Genomic DNA, 24,724 nt, shown 5'->3' with positions numbered 1-24,724 from the left:
CTGCTTCCACTACCTGCAACCTCCAGCAACCACCTGCAACCTCCGGGAACCGCACGGAAACCTTGGGTGGGGCGCAAAGTCTCCAGAGGTTTCCGTTCAGGTTTCCTAAGTGGGACACCCTCCATTCCTTTCCCGTCCATATACCTATCCAATTTATTTTAAATGATAAAATCGAACCTGCCTCCACCACTTCCACTGGAAGCTCATTCCACACAGCTGCTACTCTCTGAGTAAAGAAGTTCCCCCTCATGTTACCCCTAAACTTTTAGTTTAGTTTAGAGATACAGCGTGGAAACACCGAGTCCACGCCGACCCCAGAGTTAGACGGTAGGCGTGGGGGAGAGGAGTGGGAGTGGGAGGAGCAGGAGGCAGGGCTGTAACAGTTCGGCGAGGCAGACGGAAGATTCGCTCGCTTCTCTTTGTTGGAGTCCGGGCTGCAGGGGTTCCAGTGTGGACGGACCGACACCGCCCAGGGAGGCGCGGCGGCGGATTGCAACCGCTCCACGGCCCATTGAGAGAGAGGAGAGAGAAACTAACGGCGAGACGTTAAATAACGGTGAAAGCGTGCACAGCTGCAACCCCAAACTTGTAAGTCTAATCCCAATGCAATTACTCATTGCTGTTAACCCCGCAAATGCAACATGCACAAGACTCTTTGCAACTTTAGATGTCTCAATTAGGACGGGAATTGCCCGCAGCGGTTTAGCCAGGAGTTTGCATACAGCCGCCGACTTAAAGCGGTCACTGTAAAAGAATTCCGATGTTATATTAAGACCGGAATAAGACTGAAGGCAGGCACAAAAAACTGGGGTAACTCAGCGGGACAGGCAGCATCTCTGGAGGGAAGGAAAGTGTGCGTGTTCGGGTCCAGACCCTTCCTTATGTCTGAAGAAGGGGTTTGGCCCGAAACGTTGCCTATTTCCTTCGCTCCATAGATGCTGCTGCACCCGCTGAGCTTTTTTGTGTACTTTCCTTATGTGCGTGTATGTGTGTATATAGAAAGGAACTGCAGATGCTGGTTTAAACAGAAGATAGACGTAAAACGCTGACAACTTTGGTCTTCAGTCTGAAGAAGGGTCTCGACCCGAAATGTCACCCATTCCTTCTCTCCAGAGATGCTGCCTGTCCCGCTGAACTACTCCAGCTCTTCAGTTTAAACCAGCATCTGCAGTTCCTTCTAACACAGGAGTCTGTGAGTCATCCCCGCCTCGCCCCGGGATCCCAGCCTCGCCTTATAGGGGCAGGGGTGGCGTTTAGGGTCCAGCGGTGGTTACATAGGCATGGGAAAGGGAGTCGGGATTGTGAGTTAGGTTCAGGAAAAAAAGTTCAGCGGAAAGGATCAGGAACATTACTTCACCAGGGTAGGGATAGCGGAGTTAAGGGATATGGAGAGAAGGCAGGAACGGGGTATTGATTGTGGATGTTGCCTGGCCCGCTGAGTTACTCCAGCATTTTGAATGGCGGTGCTGGATCGAAGGGCCGAATGGCCTACTCCTGCACCTATTCTCTATTGTGTATTATTTCATTCGAGATAGGAGCAGAATTAGGCCATTCAGCCCATCAAGTCTACTCCACCATCCAATCCATGGCTGTTCTATCTCTGCCCCCTAACCCCAATCTCCTGCACCCTCCCCTTTTTTGTGGGAAGGGTTTGACAATAGACAATAGGTGCAGGAGTAGGCCATTCGGCCCTTCGAGCCAGCACCGCCATTCAATGTGATCATGGCTGATCATCCCCAATCAGTACCCCGTCCCTGCCTTCTCCCCATATCCCCTGACTCAGCTATCTTTAAGAGCCCTATCTACCTCTCTCTTGAAAGTATCCAGAGAACTTTCACTGCCCTCTTGAGGCAGAGAATTCCACAAACTCACAACACTCTGTGAGGAAAAAGTCTTTCCTCGTCTCCGTTCTAAATGGCTTACCCCATATTCTTAAACTGTGGCCCCTGGTTCTGGACTCCCCCAACATCGGGAACATGTTTCCTGCCTCTAGCGTGTCCAAGCCCTTAACAATCTTATACGTTTCAATGAGATGCCCTCTCATCCTTCTAAACTCCAGAGGGTACAAGCCCAGCTGCTGCATTCTCTCAGCATATGACAGGGTTAGGGTCAGGGTGGGATTCAAGGGATCAGGGGCTGGGTCCTGATCAGAGGCTCAATGTTCGGGGTGAATGTTGAAATTGCCATGGTTAGGGTTCAGGGGTCAGTGTGAGTTGTCAGGATTCAGGGTCATGGTCAGGGTTGTGGTCCCTAGTCATCGTACAGACATCAGTCTGAAGAATGGTCTCGACCCAAAAAGACACCCATTCCTTTTCTCCAGAGATGTTGCCTATCCCGCTGAGTTACTCCAGCATTTTGTGTCCATCTTCAATTCCCGCCAACCAGCATCTGCAGTTCTTCCCTACACATTGTACTAGATTAATATCCTGTTGCATTTCACTGTCTGTATAACTTGTTATCACCTACCCCCACATACAACAATGGACGATTGTGGGCTCTGTCTTTTCTTGATCATCATTGTTTTTTGCACGACTTACATTCATTTGTTCTATGTACATCCTATAGTTCTTGTTTCTCTCTCCCCCGACTCTCAGTCTGAAGAAGGGTCACCTATTCCTTTTCACCAGAAATGCTGCCTGGCCCACTGAGTTACTCCAGGTTTTTTGTGTCTGCAGGTTTGGGATTCAGGATTATGGCTGAGGGGGTTAGGGTGAGGATCAGGAAGGCCAGGGTATGGTCAAGGGGAGGTCCCGGGGTCGTTTGGGATCATGTGTCGGGGTTGTGGGTCAGGGTTTGGGGGGGGAGAGGGGAGTGTTGGTGTTCAGGGGTCCGGGTTGGGGTTCAGACGTGAGGGTTGGGGTTCAAGGGTCAAAGCTTGGGTTCAGGTGGGTCAACGTTAGGGTTCAGAGGAGAGGACTGAGGTTCAGAAGTGAGGGCAGGGGTTCGGAGGTGAGGGCTGGGGATCAGAGGTGAGGGTTGGGGTTCAAAGGTGAGCGCTGAGGTTAAAAAGTGAGGGCTGGGGTTCAAAGGTGAGTGTTGGGGATCAGTAGTCTGAGGTTCAAAGGAGAAGGTTAGGGTTTAGAGGTGAGGGTTGGGGTTCAAAGGTGAGCGCTGAAGTTAAAAAGTGAGGGCTGGGGTTCAAAGGTGAGTGTTGGGGATCAGTGGTCTGAGGTTCAAAGGTGAAGGTTAGGGTTCAGAGGTGAGGGCTGGGGTTCAAAGGTGAGCATTGGGGTTCAGTGCTCTGAGGTTCAACGGTAAAGGTTAGGGTTCAGAGGTGAGGGTTGGGGTTCAGAGGTGAGGGTTGGGGTTCAGAGGTTAGGGTTGGGGTTCAGAGGTGAGGGTTGGGGTTCAGAGGTTAGGGTTGGGGTTCAGAGGTGATGGTTGGGGTTCAGAGGTGATGGTTGGGTTCACGGGTGAGGATTGGGTCTAGAGGCCACATGCTTGGTATTGAGTAGCACAGCAACGTTGGGCCATGGGGTGGAGGGAGTTTGGTTACTGTGAGCCTCTCGTCCCAACATTAATTGCCTGTGGTTCTGACCGCACGAGGCCTGGAAGGGGCCCTAGCTTCCCCCAGAGAGTGGAGCTCTGGCTTCCTGTTTCCCCGCCAGCACTTGGCAACAGAGCGAGCATCTCCCCGTAAACCCCCACACAGGGAGAGTGACGGCCGCAGATGCTGCAACAGCTGAACGGGCCACGCTCGGCTGTTAACCCTTCGTTGGGCTGGATGGAGAGGTCCCCATCCGCCTCGGTCGAGCAACGCCTTCACGATCACAGGGGCACGCATTAGCTTGCACACTCGCCGACACGGAGCACAGACCGTTCAGTACAGTCGACAGCACTCCAGTGTCCAGCCCAGCACACACACCACACCCTGACACACACACACCCAGTCCGTGCCATATTACAGCCAGCATCTACACTTGTTACAGGCATCGCCTACAGTCATTACAGGCAGCGTCTACACCCGTTACAGGCAGCATCAACATCCATTACAGGCAGCATCAACACCCATTACAGGCAGCATCAACACCCATTACAGGCAGCATCAACACCCATTACAGGCAGCATCAACATGCGTTGCAGGTATAGTCTGTAGTCATTACAAGCAGCTTCAACATTCATTACAGGCATTATTTAGTGATTACAGGCAGCAACTACCTCGTTACAGGCATTGCGCAAACTCATTACAGGCATCACCCACACACACTACAGATATTATCTGCACCTACACTCGTGACGGGTAACACCCTCATTTGTTCGAGAAACGAACCTACACTTGATAACACATACACTTGTAATGGGTGTCATATGCACTCATTACAGGCTTAGTCTACAGTCATTGCAGACAGCATCCACACTGGTTACAGGAGTCAGCCACACTGGTTACAGGCAGCACCGACACTCATTGCAGACGTCATCCCACTGATTACGGGCAGCACCGACACTCATTACAGACATCGTCTGGTCATTACAGACAGGATCTACACTCGTTACGGGAGTCAACTACACTCATAACAGGCATCATCAACAGTCATTATATGGGGAGCATGTACACTCATTACGGGCATTGCTACACTCGTTACAGGCAACACTGCTTCAAGCCCATGACAGTGGGGTTTACCTGTAACCTGCATCATCCGCTTGGCCATTGGATTGTAATACACCTGCAACGTGAAAAAGACAATAATTAAACCTGGATTCACCCAGCTGTAGTGACAGCAAAGAGGCTCCCACTCAGCCAACCTGGGGGCATCCTCCTGTGGGTCAGTGGGTGGGGGAGGGGGGTTGGTTAAATTTGGGGAGAGATCCCTAGCAACAGTATGGCCCATTCCTAATCACAGCCACAAATGGCTGGGGGGCCAGAGTCCTCGCTCAAGGTGGTGAATCTGTGGAATTCTTTGTCACAGACGGCTGTGGAGGTAGATTCTTGATTAGTGCGGTGTCAGAGGTTATGGGGAAAAGACAGAAGATTGGGGTTCAGAGGGAGAGATAGATCAGGCATGATTGAATGGCGGAGTAGACTTGATGGGCCGAATGGCCTAATTCTACTCCTATTCCTTATGACCTTCTGCCCGCACAGAGTGACCACAGCACAGTCCTGAGGGCAAGGGAGAATGCAACCTTCAGGTGGTCCACCCTGTTTCGACTAATGCAATCAACCCGACGTGCACAAACAATTAGATCAAGTGGTACAAGTTGACTTGCAACTTTAGGCTGTGCACGCCATATGCACGGAGAAGATGAGAAAGTTTCAATAGTCCAATAAAGTCCGATCCAAGATAGTCCGAGGGTCTCCAATGAGGTAGATAGTAGCGCAGGACTGCTGTCTAGTTGTTGGTAGGATGGTTCATCGAAACATAGAAAATAGGTGCAGGAGAAGACAAATGTGTACAGCAATTCGTTCTTCCCCCGCACAATTAAAGCATGGAATAATCTCCACCAAACTATAGTTACCCAACCAGATGCAACTAAATTTAAAGTAGCACTTTCTTCCCAATAACCCTCCCTTCACCACCTCCAGTATAAATTCCAGTTGGAATATTTTGGAGGACCAAGTAACCAAGAACCAAGAAGGCCATTCGGCCCTTCGAGCCAGCACAGCTATTCAATATGATATTCAATATGTCCCCATATCCCTACCATTCTGTTGTTAGTAGGATGTTCAACAACGCTTGTTTGAAAAACAATCTTAAGCCCCTGTCCCACTTAGGAGACCTAAACAGCAACCTCTGGTGACCTTGGCAGCCACCCAAGGTTTCATTGAGGTCACGGGAGGTTTTGGTCACTCTCCCTAATGGTCGAAAGTAGTTTCCGTGTGGTCGAGGCTTCACCTAGGTTGCTGCTATTTTTTCATCATGATTAAAACCGGCCTCGACTAAAAATAGGTTGCCGTTTTAAACATCGATAATTTTTTTGTCGCAGGTCTAGTTGAAGCCGGTTTTCTTCACAGTTGAGGAAGGTTTTCAGCATATTTGTGGGAAGTGGTAGGAGGTTGCAGGTCACCTTGACCATGATTTTTTTTTGGGTGGTGGGCAAGGTCACCAGAGGTTGCTGTTTAGGTCTCCTAAGTGGGACAGGGGGTTTACTGTCCCAGAAATCAACCCGGTTTCACTTGGTATTCTTCCCATGAAATCCCGTTAGTTGGGAAATTGTCGCCCGAGTCAGGACTCGAACCCACGGCTCTGAGGCGACGGCAGGTGATGCAGTGGCTGGGGCAGCCGGGCGTGTCAATGTCGGGGTCCTCTCCCCGGACAACATTCCCAGCAGCAGGGTTCCAATTACACTCGCTCAGCTCAGACGGGGTGGGTCACTTAGTTCACACACATGACACCAGACCCCTCAAGGAGTCTATTCCAAGCCCTGCTAGGGGAAGGCAAGACCAGCGAACAATTCACGCGTGTGCTCAAAATCCAATATCGTCACTGATTCCCACTAGTGGGAGAGTCTAGGACCAGAGGGCATGGTCTCAGATTCAAAGGACGTTCCTTTAGGAAGGAGATGAGGAGGAATTTCTTTCGTCAGATGGTGGTGAATCTGTGGAATTCACTGCCTCAAAGGGCTGTGGGGGGACAAGTCAATGGGTATTTTTAAGGCAGAGATAGATTCAAAAAGCTGGAGTGACTCAGCTGGACAGATTCTTGATTAGTATGGGTGTCGGGGAGAAGACGGGAGAATGGGGTTGAGAGGGAAATATAGATCAGCCAAGATTGAATGGCAGAGTAGACTTGATGGGCCGAATGGCCTAATTTTGCGCCTAGAACTTATGAACGTATGAACAGCCAGTCCTGAGTGACAAGAAATGACCGAGTCCCCCAGATACAACAAAGACCAAGAGGGTCAAAATCTGCCCTGGCTCAAATTTCTCCTCGTCTCCTTTCAAAAGGTTCGTCTTTTTATACTTAGGCTGTGGCCTCTGTTCCTGGACTCTCCCACTAGTGGAAACATGCTCTCCATGGTCCACATCCACTTTATCTAGGCTTGTCACTATTTGGTAAGTTTCAATTAGGTCCCTCCCCCCCTCCCCCATCCATCCTTCTCAGACCTGCAATTGCCCAAAGTGGTGAAGGTGTATCAGCATGGTTTTGGGAAACTGAAGTCTGTGCATTTGGAGCACAGGGACCCTGTCGAAGGAGTAAAATGAGAGGATTGTCTCACAAAGAGTGGAAGAATATTGTGGTATGTTGTGAGATACAGTGAAACATTTTTATTTGTGTGCAATGCAGTCTAATCTTATTGTGCACGAGTACAAGGATGCCAGTACAACAAGTAGTGGAAAGAGAAAAATACCAAAAGCACACACTATATTGTTACTGCATTATAATGCTACAATTACAGAGAAAGATAGGCTCAAAATGCTGGAGTAACTCAGCGGGACAGGCAGCATCTCTGGATGGAAGGAATGGGTGACGTTTCAGGTCGAGACCCTTCTTCAGTCATCGGTGTAAACCAGCATCTGCAGTTTCTGACTAAAGGGTGCTGTCCGTACGGAGTTTGTACGTTCTCCTTGGAACCTTGCATAACTAAAGGGCCAATTCCACTATCTAAAGGGCAACTCCTGCTGTGGTGGCAGCTGCTAGGCCAACTGCGGCAACTGCAAGAACTCGCAGCAGGCCCAGGACAACAGCGCGCATTGAATGTGCCAGAGAGCAGCATCAGACTGGGAAACGTCACGGGGAAACTTGCAACAGAAGATCGCATTGTTTATTGAACCTTTCTAATCAGGGTTACGGTGACTCACTATACAATTTTAACGGCATTCAATCTACTAATGCTTCCTCATGTACACAATCAGAATAATTTAGCATTTTAAATAACACAGGAATATTCTCTCTTTAACCCTGATTTCACATTGGACTGTATTTGAGCATTGACATTAGACTATAGACAATAGGTGCAGGAGTAGGCCATTCGGCCCTTCGAGCCAGCACCGCCATTCAATGTGATCATGGCTGATCATCCCCAATCAGTACCCCGTTCCTGCCTTCTCCCCATATCCCCTGACTACGCTATCTATAAGAGCCCCATCTAGCTCTCTCTTGAAAGTATCCAGAGAACCGGCCTCCACCGCCCTCTGTGGCAGAGAATTCCACAGACTCACAACTCGCTGTGAGAAAATTCCACGGACTTACAACTCTCTGTGAGAAAATTCCACAGACTCACAACGCGCTGTGAGAAAATTCCACAGACTCACAACGCGCTGTGAGAAAATTCCACGGCATCACAACTCTCTGTGAGAAAATTCCACAGACTCACAACTCGCTGTGAGAAAATTCCACAGACTCACAACTCGCTGTGAGAAAATTCCACAGACTCACAACTCTTTGTGTGAGAAAATTCCACGGACTCACAACTCTCTGGCTCACTCCCACTCTTGATCGAGAGAGACAGGCACTCGAAAATCAGCATCGCAGTTTCCTCTCTGAGTTGTCTTCCCACCTTTTCCCAAACTGCTACCGTATTCCATGCGTTTTCTGTTTACATGCAAAGGGAAAGTATACAGTTAATGACAAGACAGAGTTTATGTACAAATGGATCTTGGGATCCATGCCTGTAGCTCCCTTACAAGTGGCAACACAAGTAGATAGTTGTAAAGAATGCATTGGTCGGGGCATTGAGTGTTATGCCCCTGTCCCACTTAGAGAACCTGAACGGAAACCTCTGGAGACTTTGCGCCCCACCCAAGGTTTCCATGCGGTTCCCGGAGGTTCAGGATTGAACACGGCTCTCCGGTGCTGTAAGGCAGCAACTCCACAGTGTTGCCGTTGGCTCCAAATATAGTCATAGATTCATACAGCATAGAAACAAACTGGCCCAACTCTTCAAAGTTGTCCCATCTAAAAGCCAGTCCAATTTGGCCGTGTTTATTCTTAGGACATTTATCCCAATTCACCTTTTGAACTTTTTCCAACTGCCTTTGTTTTTAAACCTGTTGCAATGAAATGCACTGACAATTAGATCCTCAGAGATATTATTTGCATTCCCTTTCCTCCCAACATCATCCCTCCCCTTGCCCCACCTTTCATAAGTTCATAGGTTATTGGAGCCGAATTAGGCTATTCGGCCCATCAAGACTACTCCGCCATTCGATCGTGGCTGATCTATCTCTCCCTCTCAACCCCACTTTCCTGCCTTCTCCCCATAAACCCTGACACCCTAATCAAGTCTCGTACTAATCAAGTACTAATGAACTGATGAACCAGCACTAGCACTGCCTTCAGTCTGAAGAAGTGTCCCGACCCGAAATGTCACCCACCGTTTTTCTCCAGAAATGCTGCCTGACCTGCTGAGTTACTCCAGGGATATGTGTCTATCTTTGGTATAAACCAGCATCTGCAGTTCATTGTTCCGTACTTTTCTCACGTTGTACATTGTATCCTTGTGGATCTATATATATATATATATATATATATATATATATATAGCCAAGGATATAAATCACTGGATAAACAGTATATATATATGTATATATTGTTGAATCCCACTGTAGCTTTTTTGTCTCTGCTAATTCACTGGGATTTCTGCCCCCCCCCCCCCCGAACTCTGCAACACCCAAATTCTCCCCGATCCTCCTCTGCCCATGGTATTTTCAGTCACCCATCCTCCCAAAGCTTTTCCCCCTCTTTCTTAACTCAGGGCGTTACTTTAGGCAGAACTCTTCCAGCAAGTTGCAGATGATCGGGACTTATATCTCCTTAAAAGGCTTGACGCCAGAACTTTGATTAATTACACTCCTGTGAAATGCTGCTGCTGAACATTCTGGTGGAGATTAGAACGTGGAATTATGTGGAAAGGAAAGAAAATGTTTGTTTCGGGCAGCAGAACGGCGCAGCGGTAGAGTTGCTGCCTCACAGTGCCACTGACCCGGGTTCCGTACTGACTACGGGTGCTGTCTGTACGGAGTTTGCATGTTCTCCCTCTGACCGCGTGGGTTTTCTCCGGGTGCTCCGGTATCCTCCCACATCCCAAAGACGTGCAGGTTTGTAGGTTTAAGAAGGAACTGCAGATGCTGGAAAATCGAAGGTACACAAAAATGCTGGAGAAACTCAGCGGGTGCAGCAGCATCTATGGAGCGAAGGAAATATGCAACGTTTCGGGTTTGTAGATTAATTGGCTTTGGTAAAAAACTGTAAATTGTCCCCAGTGTGTGGGATGGTGCTGGTGTACGAGGATCGCTGGTTAGCACAGATTCAGTGGGCCGAAGGGCCTGTTTCCATACTGTATCTCTAAACTAAACTAACCCTATCAGTCCCAGCTTTGGTGAAAATGTCGCCCCTGGTGTGTAGTATAGCGAGGTGATCGCTGGGGTGATTGCTGGTCGGCATGGACTCGGTGGGGCCGAAGGGCCTGTTTCCGCACTGTATCTCTGCACTATACTAAATGAACCAGGCAGCATCTCTGGAGAGAAGGAATAGGTGATGTTTGGGTGATGTTTCGGGCCAGAACCCTTCTTCAGAACGTCGCCCATCCTTTTTTTCAGATGCTTCCTGTCCCGCTGAGTTACTCCAGCACTTTGTGTCTATCTTCGGTATAAACCAGCATCTGCAGTTCCTTACTACACATACTAATTTTGCTGTCACCCTGTTGGGTTCCTCTGTCTGTACACTCGTTGTCACCTCTCTCACACCCAACATTGGCCTATTGTGTCTCCCACATTTCCTTCATTAGCGTTGCTTTTTGCATATCTTTCATTCATTTCTCCTAAGTACAGTCCATGTCTCTCACCAGTGGCGGACTGGCCAGGGTGTCAGCTTGCCCGATGGCAAGTGGGCACCCAATATGAAGTGGGCCCCCAATATGAAGTGGGCCCCCAATATGAAGCGGGCCCCTGATGGTGGCCCCCCTTTGTCTCCTGGTAACCAATATTTTTAGACCCCGTCCGCAACTGTCCCTCACTCCTCTTTTCCCAGTCCGAAGAAGCGTCTACACCCGAAACGTCACCTATTCCTTTTCTCTAGAGATGCTGCCTGATCCACTGAGTTACTCCAGCTTGTAGTGTCATTCTTATAATGCATCTTCCTAGAACGGGAGATACTGAAGAAGGATTCCAACCCTGCAACGTCACCCATCCATTTTCTCCAGAGATGCTTCCTGTCCCACTGTGACTGGGACGCGAGCATTTTGTGTCTATCTTTGGTATTAACCAGCATCTGCAGTGGTTTGCTTCTCAGAAGCTTGCGTTATGGAAGAGTAATAATGGTAATAGTAATATATCTAACGGGCAGTGCAGGCCATTGATGAGAAGGGGGAACTTGTTTAAGAAGGAACTGCAGATGCTGGAAAATCGAAGGTAGACAAAAATGCTGGAGAAACTCAGCGGGTGCAGCAGCGAAGGAAGTAGGCAACGTTTTGGGCCAAAACCCTTCTTCATAAGTCAAGTCAAGTCAAGTTTATTTGTCACATACACATACGAGATGTGCAGTGAAATGAAAGTGCAATGCTCGCGGACTTTGTGCAAAAGACAAACAACCAAATAAATTATAAACACAATCATAACACACATATTCTTTTACATAATAAATAATGGAAGGAAAAACGTTCAGTAGAGTTAGTCCCTGGTGAGATAGGCGTTTACAGTCCGAATTGCCTCTGGGAAGAAACTCCTTCTCAACCTCTCCGTTCTCACCGCATGGCAACGGAGGCGTTTGCCTGACCGTAGCAGCTGGAACAGTCCGTTGCAGGGGTGGAAGGGGTCTCCCATGATTTTATTTGCTCTGGAGTTGCACCTCCTGTTGTATAGTTCCTGCAGGGGGGCGAGTGAAGTTCCCATAGTGCGTTCGGCCGAAGGGAGAACTTTCTGCCTCTTGGGGAATGCACGAACAAATAAGAAGAAAAACAGAGACCATTGATAATGATATAGTGGGTTGAGATCAAGGAGAACATCAACTCCAAGTGGCTGGCCCTTTGGAGAGAGAAAGGGCGGTCACGGTGGCACAGCGGTAGAGTTGCTGTCTTGCAGCGAATGCAGCACCGGATACCCGGGTTCGATCCTGACTACGGGTTCTGTCTGTACGGAGTTTGTACGTTCTCACCGTGACCCGCGTGGGTTTTCTCCGCGTTCTTCGGTTTCCTCCCACATTCCAAAGACGTGCAGGTATGTAGGTTAATTGGCTTGGTAAATGTCCCTAAAAATTGTCCCCAGAGGGTGCAGGATAGTGTTAATATGCGGGGATCGTCTTTGGAGTGTGGGAGGGAATCGGAGCAACGGGAGAAAACCCACGCAGGTCACGGGGAGACCGTACAAGCGCACGCGGTCAGGATGGAACCTGGGTCTCTGGCGCTGTGCGGCAGCAACTCTACCGCTGCACCACCGTGCCGCCATTGTTGCCATTGGTCTATTGTAGAGTGCGGCCATTGGATGGGGGTGGGGATGCGGAACCCCTGGGTGGGGGTGAGACCCGAGGGCAGTGTTGGGGACCCAGGTGGCTTGGGTGGGGGCATTGAGCAGTGATGGAGCCCTAGGGTTGGTACAAAGCTCCACTTCACCTCTGCCCCCTTCTTTCTGTCTGGCAGGTTGACGGGTCACCACCCAACACACCATGGTGAAGGACGGCGCTGGAGATCGGCAGGGCAAGGACGAGATGAAGATGAATGTGCGGAACGCAGGTACACTGCTCACTGCGGGGATGGAGGGATGGAGGAGGGGCACTGGGTGTAGGGGACAGGTTGTTATTCATAGCAAAAGGATTTGAGTATAGGAGCAGGGAGGTTCTATTTCAAGTTGTCTTGGTGAGACCACACCTGGAGGATTGCGTACAGTTTTGGTCTCCTAATCTGAGGAAAGACATTCTTGCCATAGAGGGAGTACAGAGAAAGTTCACCAGACTGATCCCTGGGATGGCAGGACTTTCATATGAAGAAAGACTGGATAGACTCGGCTTGTACACGCTAGAATTTAGAAGATTGAGGGGGGATCTTATAGAAACTTACAAAATTCTTAAGGGTTTGGACAGGCTAAATGCAGGAAGATTGTTCCCAATGTTGGGGAAGTCCAGAACATGGCGTCATAGTTTAAGGATAAGGGGGAAGTCTTTTAGGACTGAGATGAGAAAAACATTTTTCACACAGAGAGTGGTGAATCTGTGGAATTCTCTGCCACAGAAAGTTGTTGAGGCCACAGTTCATTGGCTATATTTAAGAGGGAATTAGATGTGGCCCTTGTGGTTAAAAGGATCAGGGGGTATGGAGAGAAGGCAGGTACGGGATACTGAGTTGGATGATCAGCCATGATCATATTGAATGGCGGTGCAGGCTCGAAGGGCCGAATGGCCTACTCCTGCACCTAGTTTCTATGTTTCTATGTTATAGTTCAGGAAGTCATTGATTTGAAGGTTGGCTTCATGTGATGAGCAGATTGGGGACATAACGGCTGAACATTACCCGCACCTCCCACTGGGACAGACGCAGACCACTGGTTCCATGCAAAGTCAGCTCAGTCGTAAAAGACCCCTTTCATGTCTACTTCTCTCCACATCCCCCCATCTCCCTCTTCACTGCTCCGGGTGTCAGAGGTTATAGCGAGAAGGCAGGGGAATGGGGTTAGGAGGGAGAGATAGATCAGCCATGATTGAATGGTGGAGTAGTCTTGATGGGCCGAATGGCCTAATTCTACTCTTATCCCTTTTGACACACTCCCTGAGCAGTTTCCCACTCCCCATTCCCTTCCGACCCTCCATCAGTCTGAAGAAGGGTTTCGGCCCGAAACGTTGCCTATTTCCTTCGCTCCATAGATGCTGCTGCACCCGCTGAGTTTCTCCAGCACTTTTGTTTACCCTCTCCCCATTCCTCAGCCTCCATGCTCTTGCCCTACTCACTGCCCACCTGCTTCACCCCCTCCATACTGCACTGCCTTGTCACCACCTCCCCAGGGGCTCCTTGCACCCTACCCACTCCATTCACACTCCTTCCTCACCCCCTCTTCAGACCCTCCCCCTCCCCCTCCCCAATCCCTCCTCTCCCTCCCCCACTGCCTCATTCTCAGCCCACTACTCCATCCCATCCTCCTCCCCACCCCCCCCCCCACCCCCTCCCCACCCCCTCCCTCCTCATTCTCTCCCTACTCTGCCCACTTTGGCTTCCCCCCCCCTTGTTCCCTTGACACTTCCTCGCCAGTGTCTCTTCTCACCATCCCCATTCTTCCTCACTCCTCCCCACTCCTCACCCTCTTCCCATTCCCTCCCCACTCCCTCCTCAACCATTCCTCATTCCCTCAGACTCTCCCTCACTCCCTCCTTTCTCCCTCCTCTCCTCTTTTCCTCCCCAGTCTCTCCCCATCCTCTCCGCACACTCTCCCCATCTCCCTCTTCACTGCTCCGGGTGTCAGAGGTTATAGCGAGAAGGCAGGGGAATGGGGTTAGGAGGGAGAGATAGATCAGCCATGATTGAATGGTGGAGTAGTCTTGATGGGCCGAATGGCCTAATTCTACTCTTATCCCTTTTGACACACTCCCTGAGCAGTTTCCCACTCCCCATTCCCTTCCGACCCTCCATCAGTCTGAAGAAGGGTTTCGGCCCGAAACGTTGCCTATTTCCTTCGCTCCATAGATGCTGCTGCACCCGCTGAGTTTCTCCAGCACTTTTGTTTACCCTCTCCCCATTCCTCAGCCTCCATGCTCTTGCCCTACTCACTGCCCACCTGCTTCACCCCCTCCATACTGCACTGCCTTGTCACCACCTCCCCAGGGGCTCCTTGCACCCTACCCACTCCATTCACACTCCTTCCTCACCCCCTCTTCAGACCCTCCCCCTCCCCCCTCCCCAATCCCTCCTCTCCCTCCCCCCACTGCCTCATTCTCAGCCCACTACTCCATCCCATCCTCCTCCCCACCCCCTCCCCACCCCCTCCCTCCTCATTCTCTCCCTACTCTGCCCACTTTGGCTTCCCCCCCCCTTGTTCCCTTGACACTTCCTCGCCAGTGTCTCTTCTCACCATCCCCATTCTTCCTCACTCCTCCCCACTCCTCACCCTCTTCCTTCCCTCCCCCACTCCCTCCTCAACCATTCCTCATTCCCTCCCCACTCCCTCCTTTCAACCATCTCCTCATTCCCTCAGACTCTCCCTCACTCCCTCCTTTCTCCCTCCTCTCCTCTTTTCCTCCCCAGTCTCTCCCCATCCTCTCCGCACACTCTCCCCATCCCTTCTCTCTCACCCCCGTCTCCTCACCCTCTCTCCACTCCCTCCTCACCCTCTCTCCACTCCCCTCCTCTCTCACTCCCCACTCCCTCCTCTCTCCCTCCCCACTGCCTCCTCACCCCCTCCCTCCCCATTCCCTCACCCCCTCTCCCTCCACCCACCCTGCTCCCCACCCGTTCCCCACTTTTCCTCTCCCCCCCCCCCCCCATCTTCCTAACCACACCTGGCCCCGCCACCCCCACCCCCACCCCCACCACCCACACCCACCCACCCACCCCCACCGTCTCTCTTTCAGCTTTACTAGGGAGCTGTTTAAAATCAGCAGCCCTGACACCCGGTGATTCACTGGTGGTTTACTTATTTTACAGATGATTCTCCTTACTCATAACTTTCTTCCTGTTCTGGCCATCTGGAACACATTGCCCATGCCCAAGAATAGCTGTATAATTATGCAGCCGAGGCCACATGCAAACCGATGAGAATCTATGAAGCTGAGGAATATCCCCAACCAGGATTAGACTGACTCATGTACCATGGGGTGCTTGTTTCATTTAGTTTAGTTCAGTTTAGTTACGAGATACAGTACAGAAACAGGCCCTTCGGCCCACCAAGAACATGCTGACCAGCGATCCCCGTACATTAACACTACGCTACACACACTAGGGATTTTTTTTTTAAACTTTGATACTATCCTGATTAGCCTACAAACCTGCACGTCTTTGGAGTGTGGGAGGAAACTGAAGATCTTGGAGAAAACCCACGCAGGTCACGGGGTGAATGTGCAACCTCCGCACAACCAGTGATGGTGATTGTACGTCAAGTTATAGATACAGACTGTGATAGGTATTGCTATTGAGGGAGTGCAGCGTAGGTATACAAGGTTAACTCCCGGGATGGCGGGACTGTCATATGCTGAGAGAATGGAGCAGCTGGGCTTGTACACTCTGGAGTTTAGAAGGATGAGAGGAAATCTCATTGAAACATATAAGATTGCTAATGGTTTGGACACGCTAGAGGCAGGAAACATGTTCCCGATGTTGGGGGAGTCCAGAACCAGGGGCCACACTGTTTAAGAATAAGGAGCAAGCCATTTAGAACGGAGATGAGGAAACACTTTTTCTCACAGAGAGTGGTGAGTGTGGAATTCTCTGCCTCAGAGGGCGGTGGAGGCCGGTTCTCTGGATGCTTTAAGAGAGAGCTAGATAGGGCTCTTAAAGATAGCGGAGTCAGGGGATATGGGGAGAAGGCAGGAATGGGGTACTGATTGGGGATGATCAGCCATGATCACATTGAATGGTGGTGCTGGCTCAAAAAGTTGTGTGGGTGCATGGAACAAGCTTCTGAGGAGGTAGCTGAGGCTGGGACTATCTCAATGTTTGAGAAGCAATTAGACAGGTACGTGGCTAGGACAGGTTTAGAGGGATATGGGCCAAGTGGAACTAATGTAGATGAGACATGTTGGTCATGATGGCAAGGGTTAGGCTGTTGTGGGCAAGTTGGGCTGAAGGGCCTGTTTCCACGCTGTATAACATAGACTCTATGACACAAAGTGCTGGAGTAACTCAGCTTGTCAGGCAACATCTGTGGAGGGACATGGAAAGACGACATTTCGGGTTGGGTCAGTGGAAGGTTGCCGACCCCAACACATCGAGTGTCTGTGTCTCTCCCCAGATGCTGACTGACCCGCTGAGTTGCTCAGCACTTCACTTTTTTGTGCAATTTCACAGGCCGAATTTAGTTGTTAAAATTGCAAAATAAATGCTGGCATTGATTATTAAAGCTACCAGTGCAAGTGCATAGACAAGGCAAGGTGATCTGCTCTCTGGCTGATATGTGGCTCAAGACCCACAATAACGTGGTGCCTTGTGAAGTGGTCACTTGTCAGCTGGATCACTCTGTGTACAAGTGGCTCAGAATTTCCTGCCACTCATGTGTGCGTGCCTGGTCTCATTTATGGAAACATACACAAACGCACAGATGCACCAACACAATGCACACTTGCAAACACACTCAGGAACACACTGACGCACACATACTCTTTGGAACACCACATGCACATACACACACACACACTCAAGACACAAACAAATGCATGCACACACGTACACACCCACATACATACATGTATGCACAAATTCACACATACACTTGCACGCACGTATGCACCTACATGCATGTATGCACACATGCACAAAGACACACACACACAGACATATGTACTTTCATGCATGTATTCACCAGACTGATTCCTGGGATGTCAGGTCTGTCTTATGAAGAAAGACTGGATAGACTTGGTTTATACTCTCTAGAATTTAGGCGATTGAGAGGGGATCTTATAGAAACTTACAAAATTCTTAAGGGGTTGGACAGGCTAGATGCAGGAAGATTGTTCACGATGTTGGGGAAGTCCAGGACAAGTGGTCACAGCTTAAGGATAAGGGGGAAATCCTTTAAAATCGAGATGAGAAAAACTTTTTTCACACAGAGAGTGGTGAATCTCTGGAACTCTCTGCCGCAGAGGGTAGTTGAGGCCAGTTCATTGGCTATATTTAAGAGGGAGTTAGATGTGGCCCTTGTGGCTAAGGGGATCAGGGGGTATGGAGAGAAGGCAGGTACGGTATACTGAGTTGGATGATCAGCCATGATCATATTGAATGGCGGTGCAGGCTCGAAGGGCCGAATGGCCTACTCCTGCACCTAATTTCTATGCTTCTATGTATGCACCACATGCATGTATGCAAATGCACACACACAAACATACGCAGACACGTACACACACACACTTGCACAAACTTACCTGTATGCAAATGCACACACTCATACAGACACACACACTTTCACAAATGTATGCACCCACATGCATACAGTGCAAGACACACATGCGCACATTGATGTACACACATGTATACGTCGATGCACACATGCACATGAACACACATACAAGAACAAACATACACATGCAATGACAAACATATGCATTTGGAAACACAAACACACATACAAACACACACATACCAACATTTGCACACAGGCAACACCCACACACACACACACATTGTTTGGCCCAGGGTGACTCACCGCTGAGCCTTTTTTCATCTCAAGAAGGGTCTCGACCCGAAATGTCATCCATTCATTCTCTCCAGAGATGCTGCCTGACCCGCTGAGTTAGTCCAGCATTTTGTGTATGTTTCTATCTTCAGTGTAAACCAGCATCTGCAGTTCCTGCATCCACACTTGTTTCATTGTGCCAGGATCACCTGGGCCAGTGTCCCACACTGACTGAGCAGCAGGCAAATGCCAATCTCAGTACCCACTGTGTCCCAGAGCCGGAGGAGGTGGACCTCACACACCTCCCAGTAATGTGAACAAATCGTCCATAGGTAATCCGCGTCCCTTCACTTATCGATCTCTTCTGTTCCCTTCAAGCAGAGGATGCCCAGCCTGACGGGACACAGGAGGGAGCAGCGGCAGGTGAGGCTGGGGAAGCACTGGAGGGGCAGGGTGCAGAGAGAAGGAGGGAGCACTGAGGCTGGGGGGGAATCAATCCATCCATCCATCAATCAATCAACTTCTCCATCAGTCAGTAAATCAATTAATCAGTCAACGAAATAACTAATTAGTCAATGAATGAACTAATCAGTCAATTAAGTTACTAATCAGTCAGTAATCAACTAATCAGTCAGTGAATTAACTAATTAGTCAGTGAATCGACTAATCAGTCAATGAAACTTAGAAACATAGACAATAGGTGCAGGAGTAGGCCATTCGGCCCTTCGAGCCTGCACCGCCATTCAATATGATCATGGCTGATCGTCCAACTCAGTATCCTGTACCTAACTATGAATTAACTAATCAGGCAGTAATCAACTAATCAGCCAGTGAATCAACTAATCAGCCAGTGAATCAACTAATCACAGTCAATGAATTAACTAATCAGTGAATTAACTAATTAGTCAGTGAATCAACTAATCAGTCAATTAATTAACTAATCAGTCACTGAATCAACTAATCAGTCAGGGAATCAACTAATCAGTCAATGTCAACTAATCACAGTCAATGAATCAACTAATCAGTTAATCAATCAACCTCCTTCCCACCTTCCAGACGCTGCCAAAGGAACGGCGGGAGCAACGCGAGGAAAACCCTTTGGGATAGTGAGCTACATCCTCCTGGGTCTCTTTGTCCTGCTGACGGTGATGTTTGTCGTGGAGCTGCTGAAGTGTAAGTTGCAGACGGCGTGTGAGTGTTAGGGATGGGGGGGATGAGCAAGGGCCTGCCTGCAGCCGTGTGGAAGCGTCGGGGGATGGGGGACCATCCAGCAAAGGGCAGGAGGCTGGTGACTCACACAGTGTGGAGGGAAGTGAGAGAAGCTCTGGTCACAGGCTTTCACACAAAATATATTCCATATAACCATATAACAATTACAGCACGGAAACAGGCCATCTCGGCCCTACAAGTCCGTGCCGAACAACTTTTTTTCCCTTAGTCCCACCTGCCTGCACTCATACCATAACCCTCCATTCCCTTCTCATCCATATGCCTATCCAATTTATTTTTAAATTATACCAATGAACCTGCCTCCACCACTTCCACTGGAAGCTCATTCCACACCGCTACCACTCTCTGAGTAAAGAAGTTCCCCCTCATATTACCCCTAAACTTCTGTCCCTTAATTCTGAAGTCATGTCCTCTTGTTTGAATCTTCCCTATTCTCAAAGGGAAAAGCTTGTCCACATCAACTCTGTCTATCCCTCTCATCATTTTAAAGACCTCTATCAAGTCCCCCCTTAACCTTCTGCGCTCCAGAGAATAAAGACCTAACTTATTCAACCTATCTCTGTAACTTAGTTGTTGAAACCCAGGCAACATTCTAGTAAATCTCCTCTGTACTCTCTCTATTTTGTTGACATCCTTCCTATAATTGGGCGACCAAAATTGTACACCATACTCCAGATTTGGTCTCACCAATGCCTTGTACAATTTTAACATTACATCCCAGCTTCTATACTCAATTCTATATTCAGCATATCATGAATCCAAAGACATGTTCAAGGAAGGAACCTACGATTAATTTGCTACCCAATGTTACAGATCTCCAAGTCTGAAAACTGCCAGTGAACCTCTTCCATATCAACTCCTCTCGATCATTGCAACTGGGTAGACCTCTGCTCTCTAGTTCCTAATTCCCCAACCCTGGGACAAAGATTGTGTGCATTCACACTATCTATGCTCATCATGATTTTATACACCTCTATATGATTAACCCTAGTCTCCTGCATTGGAAGGGATTAAGTCCTAGCTTGTCCAAACTCTCCCTATAACTCCAGGTGAAACTGTGGTGCAGAGGTCGAGTTACTGCCTCACAGCGCCAGAGCCCCGGGTTTGATCCTGTCCACGGGTTGTCTGCACGGAGTTTGTACATTCTCCCTGCGTGGGCTTTCTCCGGGAGCTCCGGTTTCTGCCCACACTCCAAAGGCATACAGTTTTGTAGGTTAATTAGCGTGGTAAAACTGTAGAATTGTCCCCAGTGTGTGTAGGAGAGTGTTCGGGTGTGGGGATCGCTGGTCGGCGTGGACTCAGAGTTTTCACACTGTATCACATCTATAAACTGAACTAAACTATACAAGTCCCTGGAGTCAAGAACGTTGATCTATCTCTCCCTCTAAAGCCCCAACCTCCTGCCTTCTCCCCCTAACCCCATCTGTCAATCTCTGCCTTAAAAGTATCCGTTGACGTGGCCTCCATGTTATTGTCTCACTTTTAGTCAGACAGATGTCTGGAGAAATTAAAGAGCTGAAGGATAACATCACATCGGAACTTGCGAGCATGAGGCGGGGTAAGTCTTTGTCAAAGTGTGCGTGGGGGGGGTGTGTGGGTGGGTCTTTGTGGGGAGCGTGTGGGTGGGTCTGTGTGGGGAGTGTGTGGGTGGGTCTGTGTGTGGAGTGTGTGGGTGGGTCTGTGTGTGGAGTGTGTGGGTGGGTCTGTGTGTGGAGTGTGTGGGTGGGTCTGTGTGTGGAGTGTGTGGGTGGGTCTGTGTGAGGAGTGTGTGGGTGGGTCTGTGTATGTGTGGGTGGGTCTGTGTGTGGAGTGTGTGGGTCTGTGTGTGGAGTGTGTGGAGTGTGTGGGTCAGACTGTGTGGGTGTGTTGGATCAGTCTGTGTATAGTGGAGTGTGTGGCTGGGTCAGTGTGTGGGTGGGTCTGGGCGTGGGTCTGTGTGGCTTGGTCTGTGTGTGGAGTGTGTGGGTGGGTCAGTGCGTGTGTGGGTGAGTCTGTGCAGGGAGTGTGGATGGGTCAGTGTGTGTGTTGGGTGGGTCTGGGTGTGGGGAATATGTGGGTGGGTTTGTGTGTGTGCGGGTGAGTCTGTGCAGGGAGTGTGTGGGTGGGTCTGTGTGTGGAGTGTGTGGCTGGGTCTGTGTGTGGAGTGTGTTGGACCAGTCTGCATGTAGGGGTGTGTGTGGATGGCTATGTTACCACAATGTGAATGTTCTGTCCCTCGTTCAGTATTCCTGACTACTGTAACCAATATTTCATGCCCATTACAGAACTGATCTCAGTGATTCGGGTGGAAAACGAACAATTGGCGGCAGGACAGAGAAACATAGAAAGCAGGAGTAAGTGAGACTCCAACAATGCCCCTGTGTGTTCACCTGTGGGCTCATCCACTGGTCATTCTGCTGGGGAGACTTGCAGCAGGCTGGTTGTTCCAGCAGGGGGCAGTGCCTCCCCTCCTGCTGCCCTGCTTGGAGATTGCCTTGTCTGAGTAGACAGAGGGTACAGTACAGGCAATGGCAGAGAGAGCAGGGCATGTCAATGACAAAGCATCGCTGCACATGGCCAGCTGCAAGCGATCCTGATTGTTGCTGTTTCGGGGCGAGATCCCACTTTCTCGTCCACGCACTGCGACACGGGCAAGTGAAGGGCCTGTCCCACATTCAAGACCTAATTCATGACCTCTGCCGAGTTTGCCCTTGACTCGTATTCGCAGCATAGGCGTCACAAGGTCGTAGGTAGGTCGTGATGTTAGTCGTAGGTACTCGTGGCATCAACTAGGTCGCGGCGTTTTTTCTAGCCTGATGAAAAATGTCCACGATTCAAAAAGGTTGTGAATTAGGTCATGAAAGTGGCCCATTACAGAAGCCAATGAACCCACAAAGGCGTGGGTCTTTGGGAAGCAGGAGCACTCGGAGGAACGTGCAAACTCCCCACAGGCTGTAACCCGGGTCTCTGGCGTTGTGAGGCAGCAGCTCTACCCACTGTGCCACCTAGCCAGTGGGATTGAAGACACTCCCTGGTGCCTGGCTCCACTTTCAACCCATGTCTTTCCCAGTATTCCCAACATCGGGCAGGGATAATTGGGAGTTGCCGCTGTGAAGAGTTACGCAAAGATAGACACAAAAAGCTGGAGTTTAAATGCCCCCTGTCCCACTTAGGAAACCTGAACGGAAACCTCTGGAGACTTTGTGCCCCACCCAAGGTTTCCGTGCGGTTTCCGGAGGTTTTTGTCAGTCTCCCTACCTGCTTACACTACCTGCAACCTCCGGCAACTACCTGCAACCTCCGGGAACCGCACGGAAACTTTGGGTGGGGCGCAAAGTCTCCAGAGGTTTCCGTTCAGGTTTCCTAAGTGGGACAGGGGCATAAAAACTCAGCAGGTCAGGCAGCATCTCTGGCGAGAAGGAATAGGTGACGTTTTGGGTTAAAGACCCTTCTTCAGACTGGAAGTCAGGGTAGAGGGAAACGAGAGATATAGACGATGATGTGGAGAGATATAGAATGAATGAATGAATAAGTTTATTGGCCAAGTATTCACATACAAGGAATTTGCCTTGGTGCTCCTCCCGCAAGTGACTACATGACATACAGTGAGTTAAGAATGACACATAAAACATTAAACATTAATAATAAAACACTATCGATTAAACATGTAAAATACCAGAGCAAAAGGAGGCTACAGATTTTTGGTTATTGAGTAGAACTACTACTCGTGGGGAAAAAAGCTGTTTTTATGTCTGGCGGTGGCGGCTTTGACAGTCCGGAGTTGCCTTCCAGAGGGAAGTGATTCAAAGAGTTTGTGGCCAGGGTGAGAGGGGTCAGAGATGATCGTACCCGCTCGCTTCCTGGCCCTTGCAGTGTACAGTTCGTCAGTGGAGGGAAGGTTGCAGCCAACAGCCTTCTCAGCTGATCGGACAATTCGCTGCAGCCTCCGGGTGTCGTGCTTGGTGGCTGAGCCAAACCAGACCAAAGCAGGACAATGAATGAAAGATATGCAAGAGTTTGCCTGTTTCCCTGGCCTCTGTCCTGTAGTGGATGTTGTGCGGTGGGTGCTGGGGTTAAAGTGACCGGTGTGACTGGAATATCCTGGCCCTGCAGTAATCCTGCGTTTCACTTTCAGTTTCCAGCTTGTCGGATCAGACGCGCAAATGGCACGGTGACGTGCGCGCTCAGCTCGCGGACATGAGGGAAAACTGTGAGTGTTGAGAACGACGGGAGCCATCCTTGTCTCATCCACCCCGTCGGTCAGTCAATGAAGGGCGTTGCGCAACTCATAGAGTCGTACAGCACGGAAACTGGCCACTCGGCCCAACTTGCCCAAGATGCCCCATCTCCCCTGGTCCCATTTGCCTGCATTTGGCCCATATCCCGCAATACCCTTCTTATCCGTGTACCTGTCCAAGTGTCTTATAGTACCTACCTCAACTACCTCCTCTGGCAGACACAAAAAGCTGGAGTAACTCAGTGGGACAGGCAGCATCTCCGGAGAGAAGGAATGGGTGATGTTTCGGATCAATAGAGATAGGTGCAGGGATATTTCGCTTGGGTAGCTTACACCCCAGCAGTATGAACATTGACTTCTCTAACTTCAAATAGCCCTTGCTTTCTCTCTCTCTCCATCCCCTTCATCTTCCCAGTTCTCCCACCAGTCTTGCTGTCTCTGACTATATTCTATATCTGTCCCACCCACACCCCTGTCATCTGCCTGAAGAAGGGTCTCAACACGAAACGTCACCCATTCCTTCTCTCCAGAGATGCTGCCTGTCCCACTGAGCTACTCCAGCATCTTGAGTCTACCTTTGATTTAAACCAGCATCTGCAGTTCTTTCCTACCTCCTCTGGCAGCTCATTTTGTGCACCCTTTGTATGAAAGTTGCCCCTCGGTTCCTATGAAATCTTCCTCCTCTCACCTTAAACTTATGTCATCTGGTTATTGTTTCCCCGACTCTTGGTATTAAAAAAAAAAAAACCCTGTGCATTCAAAAGTCTCTTGAAGGCAAGACATTTTATTGCAGTCTCCAATCCTTCGAACAACCCTAATCCTCGGAGTAAGAATCATGGATAAATTGGTGAGACACAAAAAGCTGGAGTAACTCAGCAGGTCAGTCAGCATCTATTCCTTTGTCTCCAGAGATGCTGTCTGACCCGCTGAGTTACTCCAGCATTTTGTGTCCATCTTTGGTTTAAACCAGCACATGCAGTTCCTACCTACACATCTCTAACATCTAGACAGCCCATGTGATCGTCACAAATACAAAAGGTTCTAGACGATGGCCCTATTCACCAGGGACAGATGAAAACCCTAAACACAGGTAGCCTTGT

General features: G+C 49.6%; 1 protein-coding gene across 3 annotated transcripts in view; it reads left to right on the top strand.

Annotated features, from left to right (window-relative positions):
* Positions 1–369: 369 nt before the first annotated feature.
* Positions 370–24,724, top strand: part of LOC129714467 (hepatic lectin-like) — a 31,702-nt gene continuing 7,347 nt past the window's right edge. Inside the window, exons 1-7 of one of the 3 annotated variants that reach the window (XM_055664076.1) lie at positions 370–588; positions 12,511–12,603; positions 18,560–18,601; positions 19,235–19,351; positions 20,895–20,966; positions 21,673–21,741; positions 23,523–23,597. In XM_055664076.1, coding sequence (XP_055520051.1) covers positions 12,537–12,603; positions 18,560–18,601; positions 19,235–19,351; positions 20,895–20,966; positions 21,673–21,741; positions 23,523–23,597 — 442 coding nt within the window. In that variant the 5' untranslated portion in view covers positions 370–588; positions 12,511–12,536. Of the gene's footprint in view, positions 589–12,510; positions 12,604–18,556; positions 18,602–19,234; positions 19,352–20,894; positions 20,967–21,672; positions 21,742–23,522; positions 23,598–24,724 lie in introns of all 3 variants that reach the window. The other 2 variants (XM_055664075.1, XM_055664077.1) reach the window with 2 other exon arrangements.

The sequence above is a fragment of the Leucoraja erinacea genome, chromosome 39, assembly GCF_028641065.1.
Source record: "Leucoraja erinacea ecotype New England chromosome 39, Leri_hhj_1, whole genome shotgun sequence".
NCBI classification, from domain to species: Eukaryota; Metazoa; Chordata; class Chondrichthyes; order Rajiformes; family Rajidae; genus Leucoraja; species Leucoraja erinaceus.
The sequence above is the reverse complement of the archived record's forward strand: the minus strand, read 5'-3'. Positions and strand labels throughout refer to the sequence as shown.